At 45.9% G+C, this 16,777-nt stretch overlaps 1 protein-coding gene across 1 annotated transcript in view; it reads left to right on the top strand.

The window, feature by feature from the left end:
- The window catches only part of TIMM50 (translocase of inner mitochondrial membrane 50), a 248,473-nt gene that overhangs the window by 13,396 nt on the left and 218,300 nt on the right, over nt 1–16,777 (top strand). The window contains exon 2 of the mRNA XM_069206953.1: nt 16,415–16,562. Within this exon, the coding sequence (XP_069063054.1) occupies nt 16,415–16,562 (148 nt within the window). The remainder of the gene's footprint in view (nt 1–16,414; nt 16,563–16,777) is intronic.

The raw sequence follows: 16,777 nt of genomic DNA on the forward strand, positions 1-16,777 counted from the left end.
CACGATTTGTCAGAGGTAGCAATCTTTGAGATGGCCTACTTAGGAAGTCTGGTACAGGAAATGGTAATCTAGAGGGCGTAGTGAGCCCAAGGGTCAGTAGCCCACTGGCTACTACCCTACACACCCCTAACAACCCTAAATTCAGTATTTAAGGGAGCCTGTGGAACCAGAGAAGCAGATCCTGATGACCTTAGAAGACCAAGGACAGTGAAGATGTGCAAACGCAGAAGAGGAGAAACGAAGCAGCTGATGTGGTACCAACCCCGCCGGCCTGTCTACAGTCCTCATCGAAATCTGCACCAAAGTTGACTTGTCCTGCAGCTGTGACTCCAGAAACCCAGGAGGAATCCCTTTCTTCAATAAAGACTCAATACCTCATGTGAACAGTGGACTTGTGCTACTCCAAAGAAAGGACTCTGAAGCCTCCGGAACAGCCAAAACCCAAAACCTGAAGCCACCACTGCACCCACTGTCTCCGACCTGTTGAAGTAGACCACCAGTGCAAACAAGGTTCCCCAGTCCTCCAGAGCCCAAATCCATCATGGTTTCACCCCCCCTGGATTCCCTGATGATGCCTGCAGCCTCTGCACACTGCCTTCCTCTACTGTGACCGCTCTGTAAGGAAATCCAGACACCTGAAGACACCTTTGCACCTGCTGCCCCTGAGCCATGGAGAAGAGGACTTCCTGTGTTCGAGCATCGTCAGGCTGGAGCCCCGCTGTCCGTTCACCACGACTGGCTACCTGGCCAGAGCCTGCATCCGCTTTTCGCATTGAATGATCTCAGTTGAAACGTATTGAGCACCCAATGCAGTTTTCCACTCTGTACTGGCCGCCCCTATGCTGCTCGTGGTGTACTGCTGGTGCTGCCTTGGGCCTTGCCCACTACTCACTTTAATTCCTGGCGATTAGTCTTGTAAGTCACTGTTCTCTACCTGTTTGCAGAAGTTGTTTTTCCTCCAGAGGGTAACATTGCAGAACTCAGAAATTGCACTGTGTCCACTCTTTAAAGTGAAAAGATTTGCAATTTAAAAATGTAGTTATCTGAACGATTATTCTCTGATGTCTAAGCGTATATAAAGATATGTGCTATTTTTATAAATTGGTGTGGATTTCCTTTTTGATTCATGTGTCTCATTTATTGACTATTGTGTGTATTTGTGGCTGTCCTCTGTGTTAAGCCTGAGGCTGCTCAACCACACTACCTCCAAATAGAGCACTTTGGGATTGCATAGCAAGCCCTGTCCATTCATTGGGGAACCCCTGGACCCTTTACACAGTATTGACGTAGCAAATAAAGAGCCGGCTTCCTACACTGGCAAACATTCAGGCATAAGCAGACACACAAAAGACTCCAGTGGAATTAAATCTATTTTAAGCTCTTTACCGTACATGGCTTTGTTAGTTGGCGCTTCCAGCGGAGTGCCTTGAATGCACACAATAGTGTGAATGTGGTTGGCGGCATGAACCTGAATGGACCCTGTTCTGTCAAACACAGCGTGATTGAGAGCACCTGGACATTATGCAAATGAGCTCTGCTGAATAGAGCCAGGTCTTGAGGAGTCTTCTGAAGGCGAGTAGGTCTTGAGTCTGTTGGAGGTAGGTAGGGAGCGCGTTCCAGGTCTTGGCGGCGAGGTAGGAGAAGGATCTGCCGCCGGAGGTGGTTCGTTTGCTGCGGGGGACGGTGGCGAGGGCGAGGCTCGCGGATCGCAGTTGGCGGGTCGGTGTGTAGAAATTAAGTCTGTCGTTGAGGTAGGTGGGGGCCGGTGTTGTGGAGTGCTTTGTGTGCGTGGTTGAGGAGCTTGAAGGTGACCCTTTTGTTGACGGGAAGCCAGTGGAGCTCTTTGAGGTGAGGGGTGATGTGGCTGTTGTGGGGTGCGTTGGTGATGAGTCGGGCTGAGGTGTTTTGGATGCGTTGGAGTCGTTGGAGGTGTTTTGCTGGGATTCCTGCATAGAGTGCGTTGCCGTAGTCCAATCTGCTGCTGACGAGGGCGTGGGTCACTGTCTTCCTGGTGTCGGTCGGGATCCACTTGTAGATCCTGCGGAGGGTGTTGTAGCAGGAGGAGGTGACGGCGCTGACTTGTCTGTCCATGGAGAGTGCGGAGTCGAGGATGAATCCCAAGTTGCGGGCGTGTTCGGTGGGCGTCGGAGCCGTTCCAAGGGTGGTGGGCCACCACGAGTCGTCCCAGGCGGAGGGGGATGTCCCTAGGATGAGGATTTCTGTCTTGTCGGTGTTGAGTTTCAGGCGGCTATTTCTCATCCAGTCGGTGACTGCTTTCATTCCTTCGTGGAGGTTGGCTTTGGCGGTGGCGGGGTCGTTGGTGAGGGAGAGGATGAGCTGGGTGTTATTGGCATAGGTGATGATGTTGAGGTCGTGACGGCGGGCCACTTGTGCGAGGGGGGGCCATGTAAATGTTGAACAGCGTTGGGCTTAGGGAGGAGCCCTGGGGGACGCCGCAGATGATGTTGTTGGCTTCTGAGCGGAAGGGTGGGAGGCGGACGGTCTGTGTTCTGCCGGAGAGGAAGGATGAGGTCCAGGCTAGGGCTCTTTCCTGGATGCCGGCTTCTTGGAGGCTTGATAGTAGGGTGCGGTGGCAGACCGTGTCGAAGGCCGCTGAGAGGTCTAGGAGGATGAGGGCGGAGGTCTCGCCGTGGTCGAGTTGGCGTCTGATGTCATCTGTGGCGGCGATGAGGGCGGTCTTGGTGCTGTGGTTGTGTCTAAATCCGGTTTGTGAGGGGTCGAGGACGTTGTTGTCTTCGATGTGGCGTGTCAGTTGAAGGTTGACAATCTTTTCTGCGACTTTTGCTGGGTAGGGGAGGAGGGAGATGAGGCGGAAGTTCTTGAGGTCCTTGGGATCGGCTTTGGGTTTCTTGAGGAGGGCGTTGATGTCTGCGTGCTTTAAGCTTTCCGGAAAGGTGCCTGTTTCGAAGGAGGCGTTGATGATCTTGCGGAGTTGGGGCGCGATGATAGAGTCGGCTTTGTTGAAGATGTGGTGGGGGCAGGGGTCATTCGGTGTCCCGGAGTGGATGGTGTTCATGATTTTGCATGTTGTGTCGTTGTCGACGTTGGACCAGGCGGTGATGGGGTGGCCGATGCTTGGGTTCGAGGTGGTGACGCTGGTGGGCGTGGTGGGGGTGTTGAAACTGCTGTGGATGTCGGCGATCTTGCTGTGGAAAAAAGCGGCGAGGGAGTCGCAAATTTCCTGAGAGGGCGGGAGGTTGTTGCCGCTGGGGGCCGACAGTTCCTTTACGATGCGGAAGAGCTCTTTGCTGTCGTGTGCGTTGTTGTCTAGGCGGTCCTTGTAGGAGGACCTCTTGGTGGTCCTGATGAGGTGGTGGTGTCGGCGGGTGGCGTCTTTGAGGGTTACGTGGTTGTCCGGTGTGCGATCTTGGAGCCATTTCTTTTCCAGTTTCCTGCAGGCACGTTTGGAGGCCAGGAGTTCGTTGGTGAACCAGGAGGCTTTCTTGCTGGCGAGGTTGCTGGGGGGTTTCTTCAGTGGGGCGAGGATGTTGGCGCAGTCGATGATCCAGTGTCTGAAGTTGCAGGCCGCGGTGTCTGGGTCGGTGGGCTCGTTCGGTGGGTTCTGGGAGAGGGTGCTGAGAAGTTGTTCTTCGGTGACTTTGCCCGAGTTGCGGCGGGGGAGTAGGCGGCTGTGGTGGTGTGCGGTGTTTTTGTTGTAGGTGAAGTGGATGCAGTGATGGTCGGTCCAGCAGGGTTCGGTGGTGTCTTTGAAGGTAACGTGGTCACTGGTGGAGAAGATGGCATCCAGTGTGTGTCCGGTGGTGTGGGTTGGTGACGTGACGAGTTGTCTGAGTCCGAGGTTCGTGAGGTTGCTGATCAGGGTGGTGTTGTGGTCGTTGTTGTTCCAGAGGTGAAAGTTGAGGTACCCGAGGAGGATGTAGTCCGTGGAGGCGAGTGCATGGGTGCTTGCGAGGTCGGCGATGGCGTCGCAGAACTGGGCCCGTGGTCCGGGGGGTCTGTAGACGAGCGTTCCTCTGAGGGTGGTGTTGGGGTCGGTGTGGATCCGAAAGTGTAGAAGCTCTGCGGTGTTGAAGTGGTCGTCGGTGTGGGTGGTGATCTTGAGGGAGGATTTGTGGACGATGGTGAGTCCTCCTCCGTAGCCGTTGATGCGGTCCCTGCGGGAGATCTTGTATCAGTCTGGGATGGCGATGTCTGGCGCAGATGAGTCGTTCCACCATGTCTCGGTCAGGAGGCGGTGCTCTTGAGCAGGTCCCAGAGTTCTACGGCGTTTTTGCGTGCGGAGCGGGTGTTGAGGAGTATGCAGCGGAGGCGGTTCGGTCTGGTGGTCGTTGGATTGGAGGTTCGGTCGCAGGAGAAGTGGCAGTTGCGAAAGGTCCGTGGGTGTGCTCCGGGGCGGCTTGGTAGCAGTGTTGGTTTTGGTTTCGGCCGTTGTTGAGTGCGTGGAGGGAGGCGGCGTTGTAGCTGAGCCTGGGCGGAGTGCAGAGCGGAGGGCGAGGTCCAGGGGTTCTGGCGCTGGGCGCGGACAGGCGCAGAAGGGCTTGCCTCTGGCGCGCCATCGACGCGGTCGCGCAGCGACCTGCATTAAGAGGGGGTGTAAGGGGGGAGGAGGAGCTGGGGGCGGGGCAGAAGCGGCGGGAAAACGGGAGAGGGAGCGGCTAGTGGGGAGGGGGGGTTGGAAATAACACTAGGTAGCTAGAGGGGAGGGGGAGGTGGGAGGGCAGGGGGTGTAGAGTAGGGAAAAAAAAGTCAGGGAAGCGGGCGGATGGTGCTGGATTGGGGGTGGGGGGGGGTCAGAGGAGGAGGGAGACGCGCAAGGGGAGAGAGCGAGATCAAGCGCACAGAGAGGACAAAAACAATAAAGTGACTACTAGGCAATACAGATACAGATACAGAATACAGATACTAGTGAATACAGTGGGCACAACAGAGACAGCAACACAACAGAGACAAAAACGAAGAGACAAACGAAGTGAATACAAGCACGACAGAAGCAAACCTTACTGCCCACCACTGGGCCACCAGGGATGAGGCGCAGGCCGGAGCCTGCGGGTGGAGGAGGGCCTCGAACACGGGCAGCAGCGTCAGTCAGAGACAGAGCACCTGCAGTAGAGAAGTGTCTTACTCAGAGTGATAAAACTATGAAGTGCAGGTACTTGGTACCTCCGAGTACTGGCCCATTTAAAGCACTGATTTTGATAAAAGAAATGTAAAAAAAAAAAAAATAGTCTGCCTATGTTACTTACTTTTTCCTGGTATCTGGCCCCCTCTGCTGTCAAAAGGGTGGTACAGTTATGTTTTATCTACTAATTAGAGCACTCTTTCTAACCCATAGATTGACAAAGCTGCTGATCGGCAAATTGAGGATTATGAATACGTAATAGCACTTGCTGTTTAGGAGTTCAACCTTTAAATATGTTTTTTATTGTTTTCTATTTCTGTAGAATTTGTCAAGATTTCATAAATGCTGCTTGACTTAAGAAAGTTGATGAATAAGCATATGTGCTTCGTTAATAAATGATAGGGAGGGGTAATGTTTGTAAATTTTATTTTGCCTGAAATCTTGTTTCTTGGCGAAAGTAGTACAGTTTTACAAGGGTAAACCCAAGCTTAAGCGCATTACTTCGGATCCACTTACATTTGTTTGTTCACAAAGTACAATAAATAGAAAATAAAGAGGCAAGCATGCCCTTTATATTGTCGGATATACATGCCTGTGAATGTTGATTGAGGCAGAGTTCCTGCCCGTTTACTGTCTGCGTAGCTTTTGCCAGTTTGGTGTAGTTTCTTAGGGAAGCCTCTATGAATCTGTGCATTATTGGATAATGTTTGTGTGAAGTTTGTTTATTTTCTTTTTTTCTTTTTTGCTTGAACCAGACCTGCATTAACCTGTTCCATAGTGGAAGCTTGCTGAAGTAGAACCATTCAGACCAAAGATGTGCTTTGGTGTGGCTGGAGATATATCTAGAATTTTAGCCCCCTCCCCTCCAAAGTCTCAAAAGGCCTTCAGTCTCTGCAAATTTGTCTCATTTGAGGCTGGTGCCACCATTCTGAAAACAGTCAAGATACTTCACTAGCATGATTGACCTTAAGCCTCCCAAAGCTAGGTAAGCCAAGGGGGCCTAAAGACATTAAACAGGCACTGAAGAGATCCAAACGAGACCCCCTCATCCCTGATTCCCCAATCAGATTGAAAGTGGAAACTAACCCAGCACTAGACCTCATAATGCAGAAACTCAACACACTGCATGTCCTTGCCCAGTCTACGAAGGCCACCACAGAATCCGTGCAAAATGATCTCACCTCTATGAAGCAAGACATTCATTCACTCGGTGGGGGAGTAACCGTAGCAGAATCATGCATTATCATTCTGGAAGACCACAAACCGAGCTCATCAAAACCCTTATCAACCACCAATACTAAGCTAGCCCGACTAGAAAGAAGCCTCACTGACTTAAGACAGGCACGGGAGAGGGAATCCGCGTATCTTTGGACTCCCAGAGGACATGGAAGAACACACATCATCCTGCACTGCCTTTGTGGAAAAAACAGATTTCCCAAATATTGGGCCTAAACTTCACAAAAGGCTTTTAATTAACACGTGCCCATAGAGTCCCCTCCATTAAAGCAAAGAACAGCACTCCCACTAATCTTCAGACCTCTTTGCTACTCGCACATGGAAGCAATCTTCTCGCTGACTGACTGAGAAAAAAGAAAGCCCAAAGAATCAGCTGGCAAGGTTCCTCCATTGGAATCTCCCAAGACTCCAAACACACTGTCAGGAAAAGGAAAGCATTCCTATCTCAACAGAAATCTCTTGAAGACTTAGCAATACAATTCAACTTCATAGGACCAGCTCGCCTGTAGGGAAAAAATTACTATTTTTGAGAACCTCAACGACTTGGACTCATTCATCACGGAAATTCAGGGACTGAACATGAGTACTTAGTTATATGAATACTTAGCATTTTGCCTGCACACTATATACTTTTGCATGCTCTACTAACCATAAGGTGCCCTAAAGTCTCCCATACGTTGACTTGCGCCCTACATGTTTACCTCTTAACCCTTGTAACGATACTAACCCTCATGAAGTCAACTGCCTGGAATTTTGGCTTGAAGCAATTATATGTTCTGTACATGTGCGGCTATGTACTGAACCTTTATTAATCCTAATCCCGGTTAATCTCCTGTTCGCACAAATGTAATATTCTCCGTATTAGTCTCTATTCCCATCAAGACTCCGAGTTAAAAAAAACATGACTCAGTGATATGCCTGCACCTTCTACTTATCATGATGTGCCTCACTACCAACCCCCTCAAGCATGAAGTTTGAGTATTTCATAGCTCACTAATGCTCTCACCCTCCCAAGGTGCAACCTATACATGTTCCTTTGTTACATCACCTTTGCAAGATCCTGCTATTCACTGTTATTCACTGTTATTCACTGTTAATCACTTGTCACATAGTTAAATTGCTTGACTTTCTGTTCATTAATCAGTTACCTGCTATGTACAAGTATCCTCTGCCAAGGACTCTTTCACAATACTATGCTTTTCGATGAGAACACTTATATCTCTGAGTTGAGTATATTCAACTCAGCCTGCCCAGTTTAATACACTAATTTAGATTGATTAAGCCTAGTACCCCTACCATTCCTCTTCCACCACACCTTGGGCATGGCCGCTAGCCTTACTTGTCTAGGTTCGGCCCCTCGTGCCCACCACCGTCTAGCCTTCGAATGAGATTTCTTCTGTACCCTTCGTGGTACAATGGATAATATCCACACTCTTCTTGCTGTCCTCTCTTCCTCCCCCTCTATCCTTTTTTTCTGCTCATCTCTGCCCTCCTCTCCCCCCATGGCCACACCACCTCCTTTATCCTTCCATTCTACTATTTCTTCCCTTTCTCACCATCCATGTCCCCGTCCCACAGCTAACATCACCTATATCACCTCTTCAACCTACTACAGTACTCACCTGGGGATACATAAAGATTTTAACCCTTAACGTTAAGGGACTAAACCATCCGGCGAAGCGCTGAAAAATCGTAGACTGCACCCATAAACTCAAGGGTGACCAAATGCTCCTACAGGAGACAAAGGCAGCCCTAAAAGAAGCTAGCTTTTTAAAGAAACTTTGTGTAAGTGACCTTTCCTGTGCCCCCGCCATTAAAAAATAAAAATAAAAAAATGGCCTCATGACCCTCATCTCCAACTTCTCAGGCTTTAAGATCACATCCTCTGAAGCAGACCCTGAAAGCAGATGGCTCATAACCAAACTCCTAAAAGACAACACCAAAATTGTCGTAGTGAACACTTAAGCTCCATATCCTGCCTGCATTTTGGTCTCAACTAAATAAAAAACTATCCCTCCTGACAACTCATGCAGTGGAGTGATGATATTTCCATGGTGCTACTGCCATTCGTATGACCTTGAGGCACTGGAGAACCAGAAAATTGGAAATAGGTTATGAAGGAGCGGATACAAGAGTAATATGCTGGCTGAAAGAAATAAAAGTAGCAACATCCTGGAAAACGCAAACACTCATAGGAAATGCAAGATTAAGTAAAGCGTGTGAAATGTAAGCAGGAACAACATGGTTACCTTAACGCTTTTACACTTATTATTAAGAAATCAATAAGTGTTTTGCCTCAAAAGCTAAGGAGATGACTAGAGGGCCCGGAACACAGAGCTGCGGTACACATTTTATAAACTAAAATAAGGAAAACCGCTGGTAAGGATCATGGTAATCGTTTTCCACTCTATGCATCAACCAGGTATTGCAGTACCTCCAGGAATGGTACACATTAAACCTGTGATGTAAACAAACGATTAAGGCAGTATTGAGGAGGAAGGAAAGTCTTGAATTGCACAGCAAATGTGACATGATAAGATTTACAACCCTGTGTGCAGCAGAGCTCGGAAAGACGAGCATTGTAACAGGAGGAAGCGCAAATGTATTGTGATGGCCAACAAAATGTTCTCTTAGTGAAATCGTCTGTGAGAGAACTAAGCATACAAAGGAGGGACATTCACAAATAAAAAGGAAGCATTTAAGACCAGCACAACAAAGAACGAATGGCGAGAGTACGCGTGGTTAAAGTTCATAGACTGAATACAACATGTCCTGCAGACAGTGCATACGCGCTGCCTAGGCTCAACCTCAAAAGGAAATTATTCAGTTCATAAAATTTAACAGAAACACAGGTCCTAACCTTCTGATCATGTGGGACACCCTCAAATCAACCATCTGCAGCCACATGATTAAACTGATGACTTGGAACAACAAACGGGATAACCGCTCTTTAGACATTTTGGAACTAATAAAATCCTAAAAAAAAAAAAAAAACACGTCTAAAACTAACATGAGACAAAACACAGTTAAACCACCAAACAAAAAGAAAATATGAATACAATAGAATCCTAAGCAACAAAGCATTCTTGATTGTCCAAAGACAGAAAGATATCTCCAATTGTGGACTAAGTAAGTCCTGGGGGAATACTGCCTGTTATTTGAAACAATCACTCCGTAAACCTAGGATAGCATCCATCACTAACGTACACGGCACATAGTTCACTAAAAAAGAGGATATTCTTTCCACCTTTGAAAGTTTCCAGAGAAACCTCTAATCCAGAAGTAACCACACTTCCTACAAGACTTGCCTAGTGTATCTCCACAAGTTCCACATCACCAAAATGGACAACTAAACTAAATCCCTACTCGTAAACCCTTTGTGTGAGAAGACATCATGAACACAATTAAACTTCTCAAAGTAAAGATAGCACCAGGCCCAGACGGGTTCCCAGCCTCCTTTTATCAAACTTGGGGATCTTCCCTTAACACCCTCTTAGAGGATCTCTTTTGTCACTTTTCCTCCACCAGTTCTGTCTCTGGTGCTGCCATAGAAGCCACCATAACAGTCATTCCAGACAAAGGCAAGGATACTTCCAACCCGAAAACTACCACCCAGTTTTCCTTAATAAACATAGGCCGCAAAATCTACACACAAATCCTGGCACTTAGGCTGGAACCCATCCTAAAAACAACTATGCACCAATCACAATCTTGAGTTTTTAAAGGCAGATTCGGTGCAGACAGTATTAGACTTTTCAATCATATCATTGAGAATGCCCACCTTCTTAATCACACCACATGCATGGTTGCATTGGATGCGGAAAAGGCCTTCAACACGGTGTTGCGATGTTTCCTACCTGCCTCCCTTAATGCATTAATTTTAGTTCCTAACTTCACTAAAATGATTCTTACCCTCTACAATGGAACTAAGGCTAGATTAAACATCAACAGAACTTTTTCCAATACCTTCAACCTATAACAAGGTATGAGACTAAGTTGCCTCCTTTCCCCTTTACTGTTCCTCATAACCCTGGAACCACTTATAAAAATTAGAGAGAACTCCTTTATTATGGTATTCCTTTTTCTTCAAGTACACAAAAGTGGCGGCATATGCAGACGACAACCTTCTTTTCACTACTCAAGCAGATTCGGCCTTAACATCGTGTCAACCATTAGCCCCTTCGCTGCTGGGCTTCATTCCCCCTCCCCTCCCCCCAGCAGTCCTGAGCCCTTTTTGGGCTAGTTGGGGTAGTTTGCGCTTAGGCCCCCATACCTTTTTGTCCACATAAGCTATCTAAGCCAAATTTGTTTCCTTTTTTTCAACATCCTGGGAATTCTAAAGGCACCCAGAGTTTGTGGGTTCCCCTGGCGGAAACTGAGAAATTAGCCAAAATATAGCTAAAATCTATGTTTTGGGGGAAAAATGGGAAAAAAAGTTCTGCAGAAGAAAGCATCTGTTTTTTTTCACCGCAAATGGGATCTGCGAAGGATTTGCAGTGCTAAAATGACCTTCTTCCCAGCTTTCAGGAACAGGTGGACTTGAACCAGAAAACCAAATTTTTCAACACAGATTTGGCATTTTACTGAGACATATCCCATTTTTACTATTTTTGTGCTTTCAGTCTCCTTCCAGTTAGTGACAGAAATGGGTATGAATCCAATAGTGGATCGTGGACAGCTAAATAGTTCTGAAAAGTAGACACAATTCTAAATTCAGCAAGGGGTAAATTGTGTAGATCCTTCCAGCTTCTCCTATAGAAAGTAACAGTTGAAATAAAAAAATATTGACATTGAGTTGGAAAAAAACAGCCATTTCTGTCAATGTTTTCTTCGTAACATTTTCCAGCTATGGCAGATTTTTTAAAACAATATAATGTTACATCTGATGGACCCTTCTGGTTATGGGAATATATAGGGCTTGTAGGTTCATCAAGAACCCTAGGTACTCAGAGCCAATAAATGAGCTGCACCTTGCAATGGGTTTTTATTGTATACCGGGTCCACCGCAGTTCATTTGGTAAAATATAAAGAGTGAAAACTAGATGTCAAGGACACCTATATATTTCCAAAATGGGCACAAGATAAAGAATTTAGAAGCAGTGCTTATTTGCACATCTCTGAATTTGGGGGTCCCCCATACTAGCATGTGAATTAAAGGGCATTTCTCAAGAAGATTTCTTTCTTACACACTGTCCTAAATTTGGAAGGCAAAAATGTAGATAAAGACAATTGGCAATAACACTTGCTCTTCTGTTCTGTGTACCCCCAAGTCTCCTGCCAAAAATGGTACCTCACTCGTGTGGGTAGGCCTAGTGCCCACAACAGGAAATGCCCAGAAACGCAACATGGATACATCACATTTTTCCATTGAAAACTGACTTTTTTTTGTTTTTGTTTTTTTGCAAAGTGTGTAACTGTGGATTTTGGACTATAGCTCAGCTGGTACATAGGGAAACCTAGCAAACCTATATATTTTTCAAAACTAGACACCTAGAGGAATCCAGGGTGGGATTACTTGTGGGGCTCCCACCAGGCTCTGTCTCCCAAAATCCTTTGCAAACCTCAAAATGTGTCTAAAAACTGATTATGGCATTTTCTTGTATTGTGGCGATAATGATAACTAAGGTGAGTGTACTAAGTAGTCCTGGGATTGGGAAACATTTAGGGAAAGCTATCAAACCCATTCACTCCTGCAAAGTAGACATTAAGGGGAGTCCAGGGGGGGTATCGCTTGTGAGGATTCCCCTATTTTTTTTTTCCCCCCAGAATGCCCTGCAAAGGTAAAACGTTAAATAAAAACACAGGAATATGCAGGAATCCACAAACTGCAGGGAATCCACAAACTGCTTACCACCCAGCATTCCCCACCTTGTCCCGATATGACAGGAATGGATGCTACAACGTTCAGCGGTAGTCCTTACATGAGAGGTACTGTTGACCCTGGGGTGATCCAGTCCTGACGCAGGCACTAGGCAAAGGCACACAAGTGAGGTAGTATTTTTATCAGGACAAGTGGGGGAAACTGGGTGGTAGGAATTATGTGGCTCCCTGCATATTCCTGTAGGATGCATGACAAATGCAAGGAAAAATAGAATTTGTATTCAACGCTTCACCTTTGCAGGGTATTCTGGGTAAGAAAATGTTAGGAAATCCACACAGGCCACATCTCTGTGGACTCCCCTGGGTGTTCAGTTTTCAGAAATGTCTGGGTTCAGTAGGTTTCCCTATATGGCCGCCGAGCCCAGAACCCAAGACGCAGGTGCCCGCCGTACAAAACCCGGTTGTTTTGTGGTAGATAATTTTGATGTCTCCACAATATGATTTAGGCCCTTCCCTGTTGCGGCGCTCTGTGAAGATTTGGATTACCCAGACCATGTGAGTCGCCCAGCAGGACTGCATGGTGGGTTTCTGCACTAACCCTATTTTGAGCTTAAGGCCCAAAACTATCTTCAACTCTGCCAGCAAAGTGGGAGTGCAATGGCATGACTAGGACGGGACTGTAGAGTGCCTCCCTGCTCCCTCAGAAATTGTTCTGCACGCAGATTTGTCTGCTGCACAATTTGCTAAAGGAAGTCACATCCAAAAAGAGATGGACGTAGTCTACTGGCAAAAAGTTAGCCATATCGACTTTACACCCAGCATCACCAGTAAAAGGTTGAACTTGGGGCTGAACTAAATTGGGGAGCACTCTCTATGCTTGCCACTGCACGCACCTGCTCTCTGGTTTGGGCTAACCTGCTGTTGTCCCACTGCACAGACTGTGCTTGTGAAGGGACAGCACAACTGTCCTCATAGTCTTCCTCAGAATAACTGGAAGAGGTGTCGTTGAGTGGGACTCTGCCGACTGAAAAATGACTCCCAGATTCTGCTCCATTGTCCTTTCCCTCAGATGCTGTCTCAGTCTCTGATCCTGCCTTAGAGCATAGAGCCATAGCCCGAGTTAAGTCTTCAGCAGCAGTCATTCAACGAGATGCCATCTCTGCTACTGGCTAAACTGTCCCTCTAAAACACAAGCCTATTCACTTCTTCCATCAATCAGCAGGCTTTCTGAAGACACTGAAAAAAAACAAAAAAGACACACTATTACTTCACCTTGCCACATACCCATCATTACAGCCTTTAGCGCTGGTGGTGCCCAGTGCGACATTTTTTTTTAAAACATTTTTTTGCTGCTTCCTCCTCCCATGACCTCCTCCTTGGATTCCCTCACTACCATCCACCAAAATTGCCCTTCGTCTCTCCATAGCCCTCTTTGCACGTACATTTCATTTGTTTTAAAGCGCAGGTGACTGCTGGCTTTACTTATCCACTCAGCAGTTCACATAAAATACAGATCTGGTCTTTGCAGCATATACACCTTCTGCGCTACTTTATGGTGTCAAAACTGCCACTAGACAAAAGTCTGATCTCTCTCTTTCTCTAGCAGGAACATAATCATAAGAATTATTTTTATTGCTACCTAACAGAGATATATATATATATATATATATATATATATATATATTATGGAGCGTCTCTCTCTCTCTCTTCCCTCCCCCAATATGTATATGTAGAGATCACTTGTGTTTGTGTGGTTTCCCTAGGGGCTGATCGCCGCCTCCAGGGAAACCACACATGCAGTGACAAAAGTGATCTGTGTGTGTAAATAAATAAATAAATAGCTGTGTGGTTTTTAAAAACAATTGCCCCCCTTTGAAGATAAACACACTTCTTTTTTTTTTTTAATTGGCCCCAGGGTGAGGGGCGGCTATTCAATATGCTTTTTTTTAAATTAAAAAAAAAATATTATTTAACCCTGGGGGGTGATCGCGCCAAGTCTCAGGTTATACTCTCAACAGGGATAAAACTGATTTTTTTTACCCTTGAATATCCAACGCAATAGCTCGATTATCAGGGATTATAGTCTTAAATGGGCCCCAGATAAAAGGAAATACCTGTGGATATGGTTCACCCAAAATCTCAAAGAATCCTTTCACTAAATTAAAAAACATCCCTAAACAAAATTAAAGAGCATCTAGAAAAATGGTCCTCCAACTTTGTGAACTGTTGGGGCTGCACAGAGACCATCTAAATTATGATCACCCCTGTAATCCGATTTTTAATCCGCATGTCCCCCATATCTCTCTGACACCTTTTTTTACCAGACTGGATTTAATGCTCAATACATTTCTGTGGAAGTCCACAAAAACGAGAATTGTGTTACAGAAACTAAGGTTACCAAAGAAGCTTGGAGGCTTGAAACTCTCAGGCTATTAGAGATACCAAAATGCTTACTTAGCGAGACAAGGATATTTCTGGCTCTCCCCTACCCACAATACTCCTCCATCCTGGCTTGTCATCAAAAACAAACTCGTCAAGCCTCTATCCCTCCTCTCACTTATCACCACTAAAAAAATCAAATCTGAACAATTCTCAATTATTCTATCCAACACAGCACAGGCCCTTCAGAAAATAGATAACAAACTATGTATAAGATGTGTTGCTCCCTCCTAGCCTGATTATGGCATAACGAAAATCTGAATCAGAAGGCAAGTCACACTTTCTTGAGAAATAGGCACAAAAAGGCATCCTACTAGTAGGAGAGCTAGGATCTCCCTCCATCCTGATACCCTTCTCTCACCTTCAATCCAAACTTGAACTTGAAGACGTAGATTGTTACCACTTTTTAAACATTAAGGCCATGATCTCCGGGCAGAAAATCTCTATAACGTCCTGACCTCCCTAGCTAAAGGGGATCACATTGCCTCCAAACTATACTCTATCCTCACACCCACAACCTCCTCGCTAACCAAATTGATTCAGAGCAAATGGGAGTCGCTATTGGGTGACACACACAACTCTCGTAATAAAACACTAAACTGGCCTGCAATAAGGGCTAACCTTACTACTGACAAGATTACGCTCTCCCTAGTACAATGTAGGTATTGGACTTCCTATGTGGCCATTGGACACCTCCTAAACTTTTTTAACTAGGCCTCCAAGATTCCGACATATGCTGGAGCTGTAGGCAAGAGTCAGGTAACCTACAACACGTGATACACAACTCCACCTTTGCTAAGAATTTCTGGTCTGAACTCAGAGTTACCATCTCGAAAATACTTCAGATAAACTGGATCCCTGACCTTATCTCGGTTGCACTGGGCATCATTCCTCTGGTACATCCTCTACATTGGGGGGGAAAAAACGCATTTTGTGGGATATCGTCATCTTAACTGGTCTGAAATCCATCCTATCTGAATGGAAAGACCTTTCTAAACTTTCGGTCCATGCTTTGTGGGAATGGGTCAAATTTACCAGTGGAGCAGATAACTCTCTGAACACATACCTAAAAGCATTTTTGGGAGAAAAATAAATATATATATATATCTATATATATATATATAGATATATATATATCTATATATATATATATATATATATATGTGTATATAGCCTAGTCTGGACACATTAATTACCAACTCAAGTCCATCTTAGCTGCCAGTCCTTCCCTCAACCCAACCCTTCCCCCCCCCCCCCCCACAACATCCCCTTTACCCTCCCTTCCTTCCATCTTCTGTTCCTTCTTTGCTCCCATGCAGTCCCTAGCTTCTCATCTCTCCTGCTCACTTCAGGCCCACTTCTTGATACTGCTCTGGGGTATCCCAACTACTCGTTACTTTAACCTACCTTCATAGTATCTCGCTCTCCTTTCTCGCACGGTAAGCTACTACGATTATTACTCTTGCATCACAATAGTATTCATAGTATGCGTACTTCACTTAGTGATCTTAAGCTGCCAGGATTGAAGGCTATTTATTGTGTTACATGCTTCAGTACGCATTGTAATCTTAAACTATTAGAATTTAATATTTTTATGATACATGCTACAGTATGTCACATCTACTCCATGACGCCACCATATCAATGTAATACCCCACTAAAAGATTGCTCATTTCTATTCTGTACTATTTCTGTTTCTTGTCTTATAACATTTTCAATATAAATGATTTTGAAATTAAAAAAAAAAAAAAGAAATCCTATTTGTGTCTCCCAGTTTACATATCTGAAGTGATTGACTGCTGCCTTTCCCATTTGCAGACTTCGGAGAATGAGAGCTCGAAGGATTCAGAGGAACAACAAAAAGAGAAGAAGCAGAAGGAAAGTACTGCATATGCCAAAAAAATGGTGTTGCGGCTAGCAGGGCTAATGGGCCTTGGCGGTGCCGGAGCTGTTGTCTATGTGTTTGGTAAGTTGTGTGCACACCCGCAATCTTTGCGTCCGTGACCAACTGTACTGCGTGTGGTATGTGTTTGTAAGCATCTGTGAAAGCAGTGGTCCGCAGTGACGTGTACTGTTTGCAGAAGATTACATGCAAACCCTGAATTCCTGTGCTTATATAAAAGCAGCCAACGTAGAAGCCCTATAGGCATCCAAATACCAAAATTATTCTCACCTTCTGGT

Source organism: Pleurodeles waltl, chromosome 9 (genome assembly GCF_031143425.1).
Source record: "Pleurodeles waltl isolate 20211129_DDA chromosome 9, aPleWal1.hap1.20221129, whole genome shotgun sequence".
NCBI classification, from domain to species: Eukaryota; Metazoa; Chordata; class Amphibia; order Caudata; family Salamandridae; genus Pleurodeles; species Pleurodeles waltl.